At 41.6% G+C, this 17,208-nt stretch overlaps 1 protein-coding gene across 1 annotated transcript in view; it reads left to right on the top strand.

The window, feature by feature from the left end:
- Positions 1 to 17,208, top strand: part of GALNT10 (polypeptide N-acetylgalactosaminyltransferase 10) — an 82,115-nt gene that overhangs the window by 24,473 nt on the left and 40,434 nt on the right. The window contains exons 2-3 of the mRNA XM_017834809.1: positions 14,233 to 14,335; positions 15,190 to 15,328. Coding sequence (XP_017690298.1) covers positions 14,233 to 14,335; positions 15,190 to 15,328 — 242 coding nt within the window. The remainder of the gene's footprint in view (positions 1 to 14,232; positions 14,336 to 15,189; positions 15,329 to 17,208) is intronic.

A 17,208-nucleotide genomic window follows, 5' to 3' on the forward strand; every position in this document is an offset into this window, starting at 1 on the left:
GTGAAACAGGCTGTTGTCACAAGCAAAAGGAATCTCTGTGAAAGCTTTCTGTGGTCAGGAGATGGGTCTGAGGGGCAACAGGTCTCAGGTAGTGTTGGCTTTCCTGAGCTGCTCTGGTTAATGCTCTCACTCGTCAGGTCAGGGCTCTTTCTTGAGCAGTGATAAAAAATTGTTTCCGAGGAATGGCTATTGGCAAAATTAATCAGATTGATTCTTCACTTATGACACAGATCAAGACTTGAACTTCAGTCTTCTATGGTAATAAGACCGGTTCATCATCACTAATTGCATCTCTTCCTTCCCAGCAGTTTCTTCAGCCTCCTTACTCCTTCAAGGTGACTTCCTCACCCAGCAGATGCGTGTGTCTGACAGAGCGTTTAAAAACCACAGAGCTTGAAGTAGATGAACTTCTTGTAAAAGCAGTTCTGTTTGATTGCAATTAGCCACGTCACAGAACTCAGTGAGTCTGACTGATGTTGACTGTGAGTGCTGTCAAACGTCAGAGCAGAGGGAACGTCTCCTCTCTGCACACCTCGGTTGCAAATGGGGCTTAAGGCTCAGAGTGCTCCGTTTTCAAAACATCTCTGCTGCTTCAGGACGGGGAAAAAAGTTACCAGCACCACAAAGGCCGTTCTGAAAACTTCTTTAAAATGCTGCATGTTGTACCCATGGCCTTCCCATTGCTTTTTTTTGTAGGGCATCATTCCTTGGAGGCAGTGGGCCTTCTCAATTCATTCACATTGCGCTGAACAGCCTCAACCATAACCCCTTTCAGGAGAGTTATCCTTGTCTGTGATGGAAGCCAGTGAATGTGGCCTTTACAAGGAACATCCAAGCATTACCTGAATACTTCTCAGAACAACTGTCCCTGAGTTCTGGGAACACACAAAACCTAGGATACAGATTGTGTCTCACTCCCTGCTCCCATTAAAAGGAGGTTTTAAAATAGTTTATGCTACTTCTGTACAAGACTGAACAGAAATTCACCTTCAGAATTCCTCCAAAGGAGTACAGTGGAGCTCAGTGTTCTGCACACTGTGTGAGCTGAGCAGCAGCACGGTTTTGCCAGCACTGTTTTTGCCACGAGGTGTTACACTATAAATTTTCAGAGGACACGAGAGAGATTGTACATACAATGAATTACTCAGACATTCTGTAACACGACCTGCTAATAGCCTGCCCTCTTTGAAATAGTCCCAGCAGTGTGAACTTAATTCTTTTTTCCTGTTTAATGAGACTTGGTAGAACAAACACCTAAGCAAATCTGGGAAGATTGTATCAGTCATTCTCTGCTGCATCTCGTGTATAACCACACGTTTTATTTCTTTATTGATTTTTCTTTTTTTGTCGATGCTTAAGCAGTACTCTTTCAATATGGAGTAAGACTCATAAAAATACTGGATATCACACGTTCAAGTCAAATATGGTACTTCTTTATTCTGGTATGAGAAGCTACAAAAACTCTGTTTCAGAGAATGCCCTGCTGTACAGCAATTTTTCTCAGTCCCATGGAGCTTCATTATAGCGAGGTCAGACTACGTGCTGTAGAGAAGAGAATTTATATTTTATCATAGAACTAACTGCTGTGCTCTTGTAATGACCCTGAAGGACAGTAAATGCTCTAAATAATTCATCTTCTTTGGAATATAATTCTACTGTGCTATTGGAGCTAGAATAGATCTAAGAAAGTAGAAAATATTGTGGGATATTCTAATGTAATGCCTAAGGGATGCTTATGAGAGTGCTTTGCCTGCCATAGCCCTGTCCAGAAAGTGAATGATGAAAATTTCTGGAACTCAGTGTTTTTGGTGTGCTCTCAAGGGAAAGACCTCCCTTAAGATCCTTGTGGTGAAATGAGACTCCTCAAAGTCTAATTGCCTCTTGGCCCAAGATGGAATATATTAATTTCTTATGTGGCTGAAAAGCCTCTTCCATAATTTCGTGTGTTGTAATTTTAATTTCACGTCTTTCTGTTTTCTTCTTTGCAGCAGTGTGGAAAAGCATGGAAACTATTTGTAATAGCTGCCCTTCCTTTCTGCCCAGTCATCTCTGACCTTGTCTGCACCCATTTTGCATTTTTCTGTGTGTTGTTTCTGTAAATATCTCATGATGAAATTTGCTTTTTTTCAAAGAGTAGGACATAAATTCATACAGTCATGATGACAGAACAGCTGCTGAACAGCTGCATAAAAAAAATCATTGAAGTCTTGCATTTGCACAGTTAGTGCCTTCTTTACTTACCCTTTGAATTGCATCCCAAATTTTTGATGCTTTTTTTTGTGGTCGGGACCGCTTTCGAATTTTAATCCCGTTCTCCAGTTAGCAACATCAGCAGATTTAACAAGCCTGCTTTCCATTCCAGTATTGAAATCGATAGATAATTTTACAGGGTCTAGAAAGATTCTGGCAAAGATTGTTTTGACACATGATCTGAATGTGTGCATTGGAATGTGTAAGTTTTGATTAGATTTGAGTGAATTCTGATTTGATTATTAACAATAACAAGACTCAGTATGCTCAGTTTTACATCCCTAAATGATGCATCTCTTTTTCTCTCCTGTCAGCCCACTTGTTACCTGTCCCAGAAAGAAGCTGCTTGTTTCTTCATTTTTAATCCTGACACTGCTGTTAGTAGCTGTTTGTCACTTTTAAGGAGACATCCAAAAGTGATTTATCACCTTTTAGACATGTACAATGTTTTGGTATCTGCATCCCCAGCCCTGCTCTTCCTCAATTCCCCAGAAGTGTTCATTATCTTTCAGTTATTGGAAATATCATCTGCCTTCCACAGGTGCCCTGACACTGTCAACCAGCTTCTTCCCAGGCCCAACCAATTTATTTTTCCAGTTTCTGTTTTTCCCTTACTGCACCTTAACCAGGCTCGGTGTGTCCTCTTGCTGTGCTGGCACCTGGAGCAATCTAGTAGTTTCTTGCCCCATTACAATTTGCAGCTGCCCATGTGAAGTGTTGATCACTACTAGAGAGCATCTCTAGGAGGGACCAAAGTACCTACACAGGGTCTAGCCTCTAAGATTCAGCATTCCAGTGTGGATTACTTGATCCTTTCCTTGCCTTGGGTCAACCTCATCTCACCCCAGCATAGAGGTGTAGACAGTTAAAAGCCTTGGGTGGCTTAAAGATACATGATGTTCACAATTTCATGCTTTATTTGAAAGGAATAGAGGGAGGTCTTGTGAGCAGCTTGCTTGGGAGAGAAGTATTAAACCTGGGAAGTGTGCTTAGATGGCACATGCAGTGCACAGGAGTGCTGCAGGGAGTTCTGCCAGGGCTTTCCTTGTGGAGGGAGAAGTGGGGACAGGGTGGTAGACACTCTTGTTGGGTATGTGCACTTGGCACTTCAGCTTTTAACTGCTGAGAAGTCTCTAAATATTACTGAAAATGCAAGTTACTTTTAAGGTGCCCAGAACTTTCCATGGGATAACCTTCCCCATATGGTTCATGGTGGGTTTTTAGTGTCGTGTGTGTGTTCTCCGAGTCATCTTTGCCAACCCGTCAATGGTGGCTTAGTTTCCTACAAGAAGTCGAAGACTGAATTTGGGATTTTTGTGCTCAGCTTTTTGTTCAGAGTGGAATAATGCAGCTTGTCCTTGCTCTCAAGGAGCAGCTCGTGCTTCCTGATGAGGAGAACTGCTTACAGGAGCACCGTGGCAGTACCAGAGTCTCTACAGGTACTGCCCAGCAGCTCTGCACTGTGGTGAACAGCAGGACAGCTCCTCACCATCCTGTCTGCTGCCTCTGGATGAGGGAAATCTGGGCATCCAAACAAAGCACAGATGAACTGACAACATAAACAGGGGGGGAATTGCTGGTAGCATGGATCAGATTTTTTTCAGTAACTGGGGTAACTGACTTTGAGAGGAGTGTGATGCACCTGGTGTAGATCTGTGCGTTTGCTGGGTGCAACATGTTAGTTGTCTGAGCAGCAGTTAAATAACTTTTTGGAAGAAGAGGCTTGTTAAATGTTGCATTTTAGTGCTGATGTTTTCAGTTTAACATAATGCCGTCAAGAAGCATCAAGTTTGCCAGGAAGTTGGTAAGGAATTTACTTCAAAATCTTTAAAAGAGCTTAAAAGGAAAGTAGTGTTATTCTGTTGCTGAAAACCAGAAAATTGTGGGTTTGCTGCATTGCTGCTGTGCTGAGACTGATGCTATCGGTGTGAATCAGGCAGCAAACCTATTTTGGAGCACTACCTGAAGTAATAATAAATGTTTATTGAAATTTTTTTTTTCGGTTGCTAAACTGTCACGGTGGTAGTTATGGATCCTGTTGGTTTCCCAGTGTAGGGAAGGCAAGTGAGGAATGTCAGCACTGAAGGTATTGCCTGAAGTGTGTGGAAAATAAAATAGAAAAATGCTTGTGTTTCTTTTTACTTTATTAGAGTTAGCAGAAACTATTTGGTTCAAGACACGTGTAAGTATTATGTGGATACGGCATTGTTCCTCCTAGGAGGAGATAACTGAAAAGTACAATCTGAAAATACCTGTAAGGCTCTTGATGTCCTAAGTTCTCTCTAGAATCCTTTTGTTTGGGGTCTTTATTGTGTGTGGTGTCACTTGGCCGTGTTTCCAGTTTATTGTTGAACTGCAACCATGATCTGCGTGGGGATCATTCCCTGCACAGGTGAATGCTGCTGGTAGATGATCTGACACCCTCTGGTTTTGGGTTTGATTTTTCCATGGGTGACATTCTTAATCAGATTGTACCTCCTTTTGAATATCTGGTAGGAGCTATTTCATTAATTTTATGTGTAACTCCTAATGATGGATAAGGGGTCAAGAAGAAAAGAAACCTCTAGAATACACTTTTTCCCCAGTATCTTTCAAAATTCAGTAGGGAAAAAAACAGTTTCTAAGCTTAATACATAGCTTGCTATGGGAAGCACTGTCTGCTGACATAAAACACAATCTCAGTACCTGGAACAGAACAAAATGGCAGTTACGGTTTTTATTCCAGTTTTTGAGTCATATCTGTCACGTAGATTTAGTATGGATTAAATATAGTTTTCCATAGTGAATGTTGGGGCTTTTTTTTACCTTTCTGGAGATTTCAGAAGAGAGTTGTGTTAACCTTTCTGAAGCCAGTGTACTCTGCATGCTGACAAATCTTTGCCCCTCACCAGGCATCAAACTTCCATAACGTGCCCTTGAATTTTGTTTGTGTAAGTTTGGCATCAGCCCAATTTCCATGAAGTAAGGTAAATATCTGATCTGTGCTGTCAGCTGTTGCAGACCTCTGCAGCTCTGTGAGGCTTATGGATGCCTTATGGGCTCTGCCTGCTTTTCCAGGCAAAATCCAGGGCATTTCTGTTTACTATTATGAACTACAACTGTTGGCAAGCTTTCAAATTGCCTCGCTCATCTCACCTCAGAAAATATGTTCTAGCGCAGTCTTGCTTGTGCCTTTTCCACAAAGTGCAAGGCACCCTGATATTTTATACTTTGCACATTGGTAAGTCCCCAAATTGAGTGTTTTTCTCCTGAAATATCTGTCTCCATGGAAAGTACTTCTTCCTTTCCATGTGTAGCAGATAGATTTTGTCCTGTCCTTGCTTCAAAGATTGTTGGAGCATTAGCAGCCATATGTTTTTTATTTGGGTTTTTTTGGTTTGTTTTTCTTTTTTTATACCAGTTATGCCAGCTGATACCAAAACTTATATCAGGGTTTCCCATGGAACTGGTACCCAACCAGGTACATTCCATTCTATGCAAGGCACAAATTGCGGTAGATCTTTCATCATGGAAATATTTATAAATGCTGTAAATTGTGTTGTAAACTGAACAAAGTCAAATTTGCAGTTGTGTGTTTGGCAGGTCCACCTACTTGCGGCACCAGGGTTGGTTGAGTGCTGTGAATTTCACCTCTGTGTAGTATTTCTGTGATGAGGATATATGGGATGTTCATTGTGGTGTATCTTTAATGAGATTTCTGCTAGCATAATAGAGTTGGCGTCTGTGCTTTTGTATAAAATATTTGGAAGTCGTGTTCATCTGAGCAGTCCTTGATTGGCTTAACGTTCCTATAATCTGATCTGGAGTTTATAGCTCGAGTACAGGGAAATCATCAAAATGATGGGATTAATGGGTTTTGTATCTTGCATTTTTATTAAATCTTAATGCAATTATTCAAGTATTTGTGCATATGCAGCACAACCTGTAAATCTTGCTGGTAAATCAGATTTCAGAAGCAGCGCTCTGAAGTGTGTCCTTATAGGAAGCAAACAGCTTGTGTGCTGTTTGCTCATGTTGAATGGAGTGTGGATTTCTGCAAACATGTGCAGGTTCTGCTTCAAATGCCCACTTCTAAAATTGATCTTCAAACCAGATCGTTTACTCTTTCTGTGAATATGCAGCTAGTTGTATTCAGGATGGCTTCAGCTGGCACTAAATTTCACGCTCACTGCTTCTGCCAGAGATTGCAGTCCAAAACCAGCTCTTGGACATGTGATAAAACACTACATGTATGTTTGTTCTGTGGGAGAGCTCCTCTAGTTTTAAATTTCCTGAAAGTTTCTGTAAAGCAGAAAGGGCAGGTGGGAGGGGTGAGAAATCTGTAATCTTACTTGGAATGGCAGTTCAGAGATTCCTTTTGTCAACATCTTCATTCTGTGTATTTGTTGTCCAAGCCTATAACGGATCCAATAAGAGTAAAACGATCCCAGAGTTGGCAATAGAAACTGGAATAGTTTATTGAACACTCTAAGCTCTTATTTAAGGGTCTTGGGGGCTTGACATGTTAATAAAGAGGCAGGGTTATGCCAAATAGGGGATTCCACAATCTAGTAGTAGCAGGGGTGACATATGGAAAAAAAGGGATTTACATTTCTCAGATCCAGTATTTACATTTGGGGGGAAAAGGATTTGATATTTCCAGTAAACAAGATTATACTGGGGAAGGGTGGTCAGCTTTTGCTGTAATAAGGATTACACAGGGAGGGGAGAAAACAATGGGATATCTGATAGCATCATGCAAAGTCTCTCCACATCCTGCTGGGGAAGGCAGGACAATCCACAGGAATGGATGCCAAAGGATCTTTAAGGTCTGGTTCTTTAGATGGTGGGGTTTTCCCCAGCCTCTGTGCCCCAAGGCTTCCTGTTTAAACCCAGCAGTTCCTTTTCTGCTGCAATTTTGGACTGCAACCCAAGCCCTTCCTGGCTGTTGTACCTCAGGGAAGGTGAGTAATGGGTTGTTCCCATCCTGATCATGAGGTAGCCCAGGGCGTGATGTCTTCTTGGGGAATTTTGTAATGTGTTCAAGGTCAAAGAAATGTTCTTATTGCTTGAGGGGGAAAACAAGAAGGTTTCTGATACAACTAAATGCCTGCAGGAGCTTATTCCACAGTGTTGAGCAGATCCCTGACACAGGCTACAGTGGGAAATGGAGCAGTTCTGTAGATGAGAAGGGCTATAAACATTTTAGTGGACAGAAAAGGTGAGAAAGCTGTTTTGGGCAAACGAAATCTAAAACTAAGCCAGCTTGGCTTTTAACAGCTGAAAGGAAAGTCTCAGACTGAAACTGCTGTGCTGTCACAAGATGTGCTAAAATTCGGGGAAGAACTCACTTCTTGGTGCTCTGTGCTGACTTTGGAAGCAGCTGTGCATCTGCAGGCCTGGGTTGAATTAACCAAACAATAAGTTCAGAACAGCAAACATTGCAAGACTGTAATATTATTTCTAAAGATAAGTGAAGAACAAAGTGTGAGGTGTTTGGTAGAGATAGATGACTAAGCTGGATGTCATATAACTGTCCTCAGCTGATGTCTTCAGACTTTAATTGACTGATGAACCAGGACTTTTTGCTAGACGAAATTTTGTTTGTGCTCAGGGATTTTCAGCAATTGAGGTTGAATAAAACTTGTTAACTGAAGGAATTTAAGAGTGTGGGGGAGAGTTTCAGTTCAAACAGGTACTGTTATAGCACTTGACACAAAAAGCTTTCTGCATTAAAAAATGGAGTCAGCTAAAACTGGGTAATGCTTAAGCTGCAGGCTGTCCCATCCACCAAGGAGTTGGATGCCTGGTGTTCTGCAAGGAACGTGTTTCTTTAAGAGCTCCACAGTTCTCAAGTGTCCCTGGGCATTCTGCAGAAAAGGCTCTGCTTTGTGCCTGTCTGCACTGATCCATTCATGGTTCTGGTCCAACTGTGCTTTCATTCACTGACATGAGGTAAGGTCTGGTCGAGGAGTGCCCACAGGATTTGGGGCTCTATTTCTGAAGGAATCAGGCAGGTTATTTCCATACCCTGAAGCATGGCTTTCTCAAAAACAAAGCACAAATCTGAACTTCAGTTGTTTCTGGTTGGAAAGAACGTGATGGCCAAATGTTAGCATCATGCAGGAAACTTTAAGGTCTGGTTCGAACCTGTTGCTTTGGTCTGAGTCACAACATGACTGTGAAGATGAACTTGTCTTTTTTGTCTTTGAAAGCACTTAAACATTCCACATGATGTGCTGCCATTTAGTCCTGCATTGCCTTTTAATAGTTCCTGAAATTTTGAAGGTATGGATTATGTTAATGTACCTTTTAAATTTTTTATGAACTGAAATAACTTCGAAAATTAACCTTTTGAAAACACTTGGGTAGATCACATGACAGGCTTTTAGCAGCTTTTTTTTTCCTAGTCATATGCTGCCTCCTGTTCCAGTAAATGAGGAGCTTTGATTGACTGAGGTTATGCTCAGCTTCCTGACCCAGGACCAGCCTCCAGCTGATGTTGGTGATATTTTTATTTTTTATTAGCTTGTCTGAAAGTCTCAGCTGTTTTCATGCCAGTACAAAGGATGGAGGCTGTTTATGCTTTTGTGAGTGTTGTACCAGTTTGTTGTTCAACACAAGTTAATAGAGCTCTGACAAACAAAATAAAGAATTTTATTTCTTCATGTTGCAATAACACTTGATATCTATTTATTTATGAAAGGCTTACCTACATTTAGTGTGGATGGTCTCATGATCATTAAAACCTGGGCTTCTTGCTGCAGTGAGAGAGAGGATTCCTCCTTGTTTCTGCCAGACTTGGCTTCTCATGTTTTACCTCACATACACCTTGGGTACTGTCATTTTGAAAGACTGGAGAGAATCTGACTATAGATGTTTCCTATTTCTGCTTTGCCATGTCACAGATTGTGACAACTAGGGTGCACCCAAGTGTGTGCTCTTGTGTGTTCCACCGAGTTCACCTCAGGTTGCAAGTTCCTTCAGTAAACAGAGGAATGGTTTCAATTTGCTCTCCCTTTCTCTGCCATTTTTCTTTAATTGTTTTGTTATCTTCAACATCTTGTTGTAGGATATCAGTGCAAGAGAGACTTGCTGAGGTGCTGGGATAAATGAAGAGGCCTGGGATGGAACAGATGCTCCCTTTAACACTGTCTCCAAAGATCATAGCTTCTCGGGTCTGATCACAGCTCCTTGTTTCAAAAGAAAATAATAAATCAGCAAAACAAGTGTTTGAACAGGGTTTGAGATCTGTACAGCATCATGATTTGCGTATGTGCTTCAGCAAGTCTCTTTTTCCTCATGTGTAGAAAACTCTTGGCTTACATCTCCATCCACACTTCTTTTTTTTTTGGCTGGAGCCAGGCACACTAAATAGTGATTAAACAAAAAATTAAAATTCCATTTTTGTGCATTTGGCATTTGAATGCTGATCAATTGCTTTGGCGGCGTGTTAAGTAACAGCGTGGTAGACAACAGAAGGGGCTTATTTACAGCAATCTGTCTAAATCCATTTTCAATGTATTGCTTAATATGCCTTTCTACTTTAGTTCATTTTCAGTTTTTAAAAAATGAAGGCTTGAAACAGGCAGGAGAACAGTTTAAGATATTGCTGCAGAAGTAATCACTCCTTAGTGGTAAACAACATCCAGTTCTTAAGGAAAAGAAAATGTGCTTGAGCTGAAATAGAACTTATGGGCTTGTTGTAGGAGTTAATGGATAGAATTCAATGGCTTGTGCACTTACATAGTCTGACTAGATGATCATAATGAAACCTGCATGATTTGAAATGTGCTTTTTGCATGTTGCTTACAATTGACCATTTAAGAAAACAATGATATTTTTGCAAAATGGGTAGCTAACGTAGAGCAAAACAGAAAATTGCTGACCTCTTTTATAGGGACAGAATTCCAGATCCATAATGTCACTTTACCCTAACCATGCAGCATGGAGAGCTGCAATGGTCAAACAATGGGTGCTGCATTCCATGGTTAAAATGCAGATAAGGGCAGATGTGCTGGTGGGTTTGGACAAAAATGTTATGCCTCCTGTCATGCAGTTAGAATTAATGGAAAATTAGGATAAGAGTGAAAATTGAGATGGAAAACAGCATTATACGTATGGTATGGCTCCCCATAAATGAGATGCTTGTTTAATAGTTAAAGCAAAAGTCAGTCGTAGGAAACTTGCTGTGTTTTGCAGATTGCTTGGATATCACAGTCTAGAGTGTCTGTTGAAGGAGTATCATCAAGTTATGTAATTTGCATAATTGAGTCAAATTCCATGCAGCATCCCTGAAGGAAACCACTAAAAAAAGCAACATTCTGGTCCCTGTATGCTGTCTGTGTTTCTAGAGCTCAGACATCTTTTACAAAAATGAGAAGGAAAAAAAAACAAAAGGAAAGAAAGGAAAAAAAGAGCTTCCAAAACTGCATCAATGTCAGCAACCTGCCCATTCTCCCAGTGAGAGGGACTTTGAGGACATATGTGCACAACTTCCCTCTGCCCGTGATGGCATCGTGCCCACAACCCTTCACACTGTTCTGCCAGTAGTGATGACATGAGCATAAAATCTGCACTTAGGGAGGGGAGGCAGTGTTTTATCACTCACACTGACTTTTTTTGGTAGTCTGTTGAAATTAGGTTGGTCTTCAAAGTGTGGTTCTTAAGAAATACAATGCTAATCAGGATGCTGCAGCTACACCTTCCCTTTGGGGCTGTGTGGATCGTGAGGGCTGGCAAGGTCGCTGAAGCAAAGACATTGATATTCATTTTCTAGCACTGAAAGTCACTTCAAAATTAATATTTAGACACTGTTGACAGAACTTGTCAGTGACTCAGCAGACTTTTCAGTTATGGTGTTTTAATAGCGACCTGAAAAACCAATGTAAGCATCGTATGTTTGCTTGCAAGGGATACTGTTAGAAATATTCTAACCTCTTAACATTTACCCAAGTTGAATTAAATTTAATGGAGGATTTCTGAGTTGGATTGGCTAATGTAGCTTCTCTGCCCAAGGCCAAAAAGAAGCTCCAGAATGCTGCACATCTGCCATTACCATCTGCAGCTATGTCTAACCTTCAGGATTCTAAAAGCTACTTGGAGAGGTTTGTCGATCCGACAGAGGTTCCTGATGTGTTTTTCTTGTGTGAATCTCTTTAGGTGTTAGTTGTGCAGGGCAGTAACATCATGAGCTCTGCAGGCAGAGGAACAGATAGTGACTCACCCTGCACAGTCCTCGTTTTACTTTGCCGATACCAGCATGTGGAGGGGTTATTTCTTGTAAGTCTCCAAGACTGAGAGTTGTACAGAGCCTGTTCCCCAGGACGTAAGGATCGATAACTTTTATTCTGTGTACTTCTGAAGTCCATGCAGTTCAGAAAGGTCTGAATAACTGGTGTGTGTACTTCATAGTTTTCCTTCTTGCTTAATTTAAAGTTTACAAATTGCTGACATGTGTGGCCTTGACATGGTTAGCTTAACCCAGCTCAAAGATGTTTTCATTTGTAAATTTATCCCTGAGAGAAGTAATGCATCTACCTACTCGACTTTCTGCTGTCTTCCTGCCTGATTTGTACTGTGTGTAATACAGTGGCAGTCCCTGTGATTTTTTTCTGGTTTTTTTTTTCTCTTTATTTTAACAGCCCTGGAGGATGGCGTGCTACTGCCTGCTTTCACTCAGTATTGCAGGGTTTAAATTGCTTGCATTAGGTCGTTGCTTGCTCTGAGGATGTTTACATGCACACTGCTGACCTCTCTGAAGAATGGCTCGAAGCTGGGCAGAAAATTTACTTCCCTGTTCACATTATCCTACATTGAGAGCACAAACACAAGGATCGCTCCAGCCCAGAGCCTGGGGGTGCTCACACTGAGCAGGGATGGCTGGAACTGCTTTTTAATGGCTTTTAGGCTGCTGCTTGGCCAGATGAGCATTGTCTGCTTTGGTGGTACAGCTGTGTAATGGTGAGAGAGGCCCCTCCTGAAACAGCCGATAGCCCAGTGGTGTGGCTTCCCTTAGAAACTGGTGTGAGTCCTTTGGGGTGTATTTCAAACTTGTGTTGTGAGGCTCAGGGTCACACCGTGTATTCCTCCTCTGGATCTAGTCCCTGGACACTCTGGCCGTGGTCTCCTCTGCAGTGGAGGGTGGGGTTTCTGGAGTAACTGCTGGTAAGGGATTTTCATGTGTTGAATCTCAGTGAATGGCAGAAGGGACAGTGGCATTGTAAGCGATTCTCCGGGTATGCACGTTCAGTCCAGAGTGCTATAAACAAGAGACAAAAAAGACTTAAAATATTGAGGTTTCAGACTTGCCAGTTGTTCCTGTGCCCAGTATGACACTTGTGCACAAGCCTAGTGCTCAGAAAGTTGGCAAAACTCTCCTGGCAAGGAGGTGCTCTGGTCTATGAAAGCTTTCCAGGGCTTTTCCTGGCAGGGGAGTATCCTGGAGAGGAGATTGGCCAGAGAGCAGGCCTGGCAAAGGATGGTTCTTGCAAAACAGAGGCAAATACTTCCCAGAACAGTAGTGTGCTCTGTCAGTTATTTAGTGGGGATGATTAGAAGGGGTGACATGTTGTCCAAACAATTAAGAGCCGCTGTGGTGGCCAGACGAGTAGGTGTGCTGGACTGTTGCAGTAGCACAGAGTGGCTGCGCCACGGTGCTGAAAATTTTACACCAAAAATAACCAGGCTGCCACTGTTTCTTTGTCACACAGCTGTCATCCAGACCTGTTCACACTAGCTGGCACGAGCTAGCAAAGGTCCAGGTAGAGTTTGTGCAAATTGTCCATGAGGTTTTAGGTCAGGTGGAGCCGTGGGTAGATGCTGATGGGTTTGCCTGGTCCTCGCCCACACTGTGCCCTGGCTCATCACACCCTGAGGGAGCATCTCAAACCACCTCTGCTCACACCCACTACACAAAAGCAGCAGTAACCTCCTGAGGTGGAGCAAACATTAGGTTTTTGGGTGGTGTATGTTTTTCAAGGTGTTCTGTGATGGCATTGCTGACACCAGCCCCAAGGACTAGAGGACTATGTTCCCCCAGAAGTGCTGTTGCCCACTGTGTTCAGTTTGCCCTCCCAGTGCTCTCTTGCCCATTTGGTTCCTAGATCACACATTCATCTTGACACTTAAAAGTACTTTTGCATTATCAGCAGGTAGAAATCACAGGAGAGCAGTGATGTGTAATGGGACAGCTGGAAAACCACAAGGCAGGTTAAGCAATTCAGTTTTATGCTTATGTTTGGCAAGTTCAGGTGAGCCCTTCCATAAGAGAATTGTGTGGTTCTTCACACTGCTCTGCTGCTCTGGGGCTGCACTTGCCTTCTGCTGTGTCGTGGGAATCAGTGAGGCTTTTGCAGTGCCTCTCATGAAACCTCTTTCCTTCAGTAAATGTGATTCTTCAGCCTATGCAGTCAGAGGTGAGCTGGAGATGTTGGATTGCTCGTGACGACCTTCATTTGCTGACTTGTTTCCAAAGCACCCATTGCTTTTGAATTTTAGGGACAACATCATGAAATAGGAGCTCTAATTGGGTTCACTTCAGGCTCATGCCTTGTGTAGAATTTGCTTTTAAGTTCAGCAGCAAGAGTCTTAATAAATGACCTTTTAAGTCTTATTTTGATTTTATTCAAGTGTGGTAGTGTGCTCATTAATAATGATCCTGCAATAGGTCTCCCATTACATCCTATTTAATTAACAAAAACGCTGTAAGATGTATTGGATGTTTTCAAAATGAAAATGGGAGCTTTTAATAGATTCCCTGATTAAGAAATACTGTTCTGCATACATGATGGTGCCCTGAAAATTATCACTTAACAGCTATAGATAAAGTACTGTTCTGAGACAAGCAAAACTTGCTTCCTCCCCCTTTCAGGCTACAAGCCACTTGCTTGGGATGAACTTACCCTAAGGAAGATGTTTAATCTCTTCTTACAGGAAGGGGAGGCTGTTAAGGAAAGGTTGCATGTGTTGTGTATTTAATATATCCAATCTTTTATTTAAAAGGCATCATACATGAGGCAAAAGAAAGATGCTTACTTTGCTGATGGACAGAGAAAAAAGGACTGGCATAACAACGAAGCTATAAGGAGGGACTCTGAACGTGTAGGTATGTAAGATTGCTATAAAAATGTTTTGATACTGATTGTAATTTGTTTTTATTTGGTAGGCTGAATGTAAAACAACATGTTCAACTTCAGGGTCAAGATGATGTTCTTGACATGATGCAGCAGTTAAAGCCAGTTAATCTATTAATCTTTAACTGTGTTAATCCCAATTAAATTTGTTTTCCCCCAACTCCACAATAACCATTTCGAGGTGAAAATGTATCAGTAAACATCTTGGTGTTTTATGACAGGTGCAGTGTTGATTTTTTTTAAAACTTACAAAAAAACAAATAGGCGTGTTCTTCTCCCAGAAATGGGAGATCCAGAAAAGAAGAAGAGGGATAAGACAAATGTTCTGGACTATAACATTCATGCAAGTTTTATTTCATAAAATAAGGGCCCATTTTGAACATCACAGGTTTACACTGGTGTGTCTGCAAGGGCTCTGCCCCTCAGTGCAAGAGCTCAGGTTCTAAATACGCATATCCATCTGTGCTGAAGGTTCCAACAGTGCTGAGGTATTCAAACCATATGGATTCTTCTGCTGTGAAACAAAAGGTGTTCTATAGAGCCTCCACAGCATTGCCATAAGTCCTTTGTCGGTTTCTGGTGTTAGAAGGAATGCTTAACTTCTGTGCTTTGCACAGCTGAGTGGTTTGTAGCAAAACTACTTATCAGATAAAATTGATAGATTGACATAGTTGACCCGGTGCTAAATATGACACAGAGCACAAAACTAAGGAAGGAATTTTTGAAGGACTGTAAGATGCTCTTTTTTTGCTATATGGATTAGTTTCTGGCCAGTTAAGCACTAATTAGTAGTAATGATGTGTATTTATTTTCTGTCTATCCATAGGAAATGGAGAACAGGGAAAACCTTACCCAATGACTGATGCAGAGCGAGTGGACCAGGCATACAGGGAAAATGGCTTTAATATCTTTGTGAGTGATAAGATTTCCCTGAATCGTTCCCTTCCAGACATCAGACACCCAAAGTGAGTATACAGTTTGGATTTCTACGAGTGAAAGTTTGCAAGCCCTAAATTAACACATCTGCAGGAGTGTGTTGTTTTTTATTACAGACTCTTATACCTTTGTTCATCAACTACAGTCCTTTCACAGCTGGTTCTTACTGTCTCCTTAATAAAGAACAGTGTATAGTCATTGCAACAGGAAATAGAGGAGACCAAATCTGGGGGGGGGGGGAATCCCCTCTTGATTCCAAAAGACTTAAAATTACCAAAGACTTCCAGCCCTGTGCAGAAGAGATCTTGAACTTAACCCAGAGGGAGGTTACTTCCTTCACCTCTTGGAACGCAGCAGTTCAGTTGCTGAGCCCCCTGAGAGAGCCAACAGCTCTTAGCAACTAATAAGGTGGAACTTTTTCTTTCTGTAGTGAAACTGATGTCAATGTCTGACTCGGTTGACAGGTGCCCTAAGTGCAGTCAGGTGATGGCTTTGTCACTAAACACTGTCCCCTTCTTATGTTGGCCATTAGCTGGAAATGATCATGAAGTGCTCAGGAGCAGAACAAGATAGGAGCAGCTCCACTCAGCTGTATGAAGAGTTTTATCAGATTTGTAGATTATTTTCTCGGACATCTTCCTCATAAAAACAGCCTCATCAGGATTTACAAGTAGAAGCTTGTTCCAATTGAATGCTGACTTTCAAGTTTGTCTGGTTTCAGACATTATCCCTTCAGATGGTGTTAAACTGGATTTTGTGCAAACTAGAAGGAGTTTTTCCATTAGCAAAAGTGCTTCAGTTAGGACTTAGCCATCGTTTAGACAAAGCAGAGAGGTTTTTAAATGCTGTGGAGTTCTTAATCTGAAAGCATTGTTAGGCATTTGAATCTAAGATCGTTTTGTGTAAAGCTGGTTTTATCACAATTAGTAAATCTGAATTCAACATCTACTTTATTCACATAATTTCCAGAAGTCGGGTTTTATAATTTAGCTGCACAATTGAGATATTACCTCTTCAGCAGTCACAGCAAGCTAATCAAATAAACTGGCTTGGCACCCTTTCTCAATATATACGCATAAAACAAAGTAGTGAGTATAGCTCCATAAATATTTTAGACATGCAGCTGAAATGTTTAGACATAAAGATAAATCAGGTAACTGAAAATGTTTGTGGATCAGCCCATACTCAAGTTCTGGGAAATACAGTTTGACTTCACTAACCTAAATTCTGCCCGGCCTCCATTTACAGGGTCTGCTTTGGGCTCTGAGAACTTAAATGTCAGACAATGCCAGTATTTTGCTATCTGAGGGTTTAATATATTACCTCACATTCCCCATTGTTTCCTGAAATTGCCGACTCAGTGTTGCTAATTCTGCTATTTAAACTTTTTTAAAGTGTGAAGCTTCTAACTCCAGCCCCAGTTAAAATTAGGAAGTGAAGTGTCTACTTAAGCTGTGATTAATGATGCTGCTGCAGTAGTTTGCTTGTTGCTTGACATATCAGTGTAGCAGGTTGTAATTGTGGAGGCCTCGAGGAGAGGATAAACAGCATGTGCCTAATGGATGCTGGGATTAGCTGGGCAGGGAGCAGGGTTATGTACAGTGGAGATATGCAGTAAAGGAATTCATGACTGGAAAGGTCTGCTGTGCATTCGCTGTGCCCATTAAAAAAGATATACTTGAAACGGTGTGGTTTGTGTTACCTGGGAGGTTGATGAGGGCAATTTATAACAAAGTTAGGCTGAGACCTAGTCATAAAGACACAAGTCCTTAAAGAGTATTCCAGAAAGAAGGGAGCTGTGTTTTTAGAGCCTCTTGCATACAGTGAGGTAATAGAGACTTTGGAGATGTGCCTGCAGGCAGCAGGGAGCGTAAGGAGAAGGTGATCTGGGGGAAAAATGCATCATCTG

The sequence above is a fragment of the Lepidothrix coronata genome, unplaced genomic scaffold (assembly GCF_001604755.1).
Source record: "Lepidothrix coronata isolate B3197 unplaced genomic scaffold, Lepidothrix_coronata-1.0 Scaffold240, whole genome shotgun sequence".
Taxonomy (NCBI): domain Eukaryota; kingdom Metazoa; phylum Chordata; class Aves; order Passeriformes; family Pipridae; genus Lepidothrix; species Lepidothrix coronata.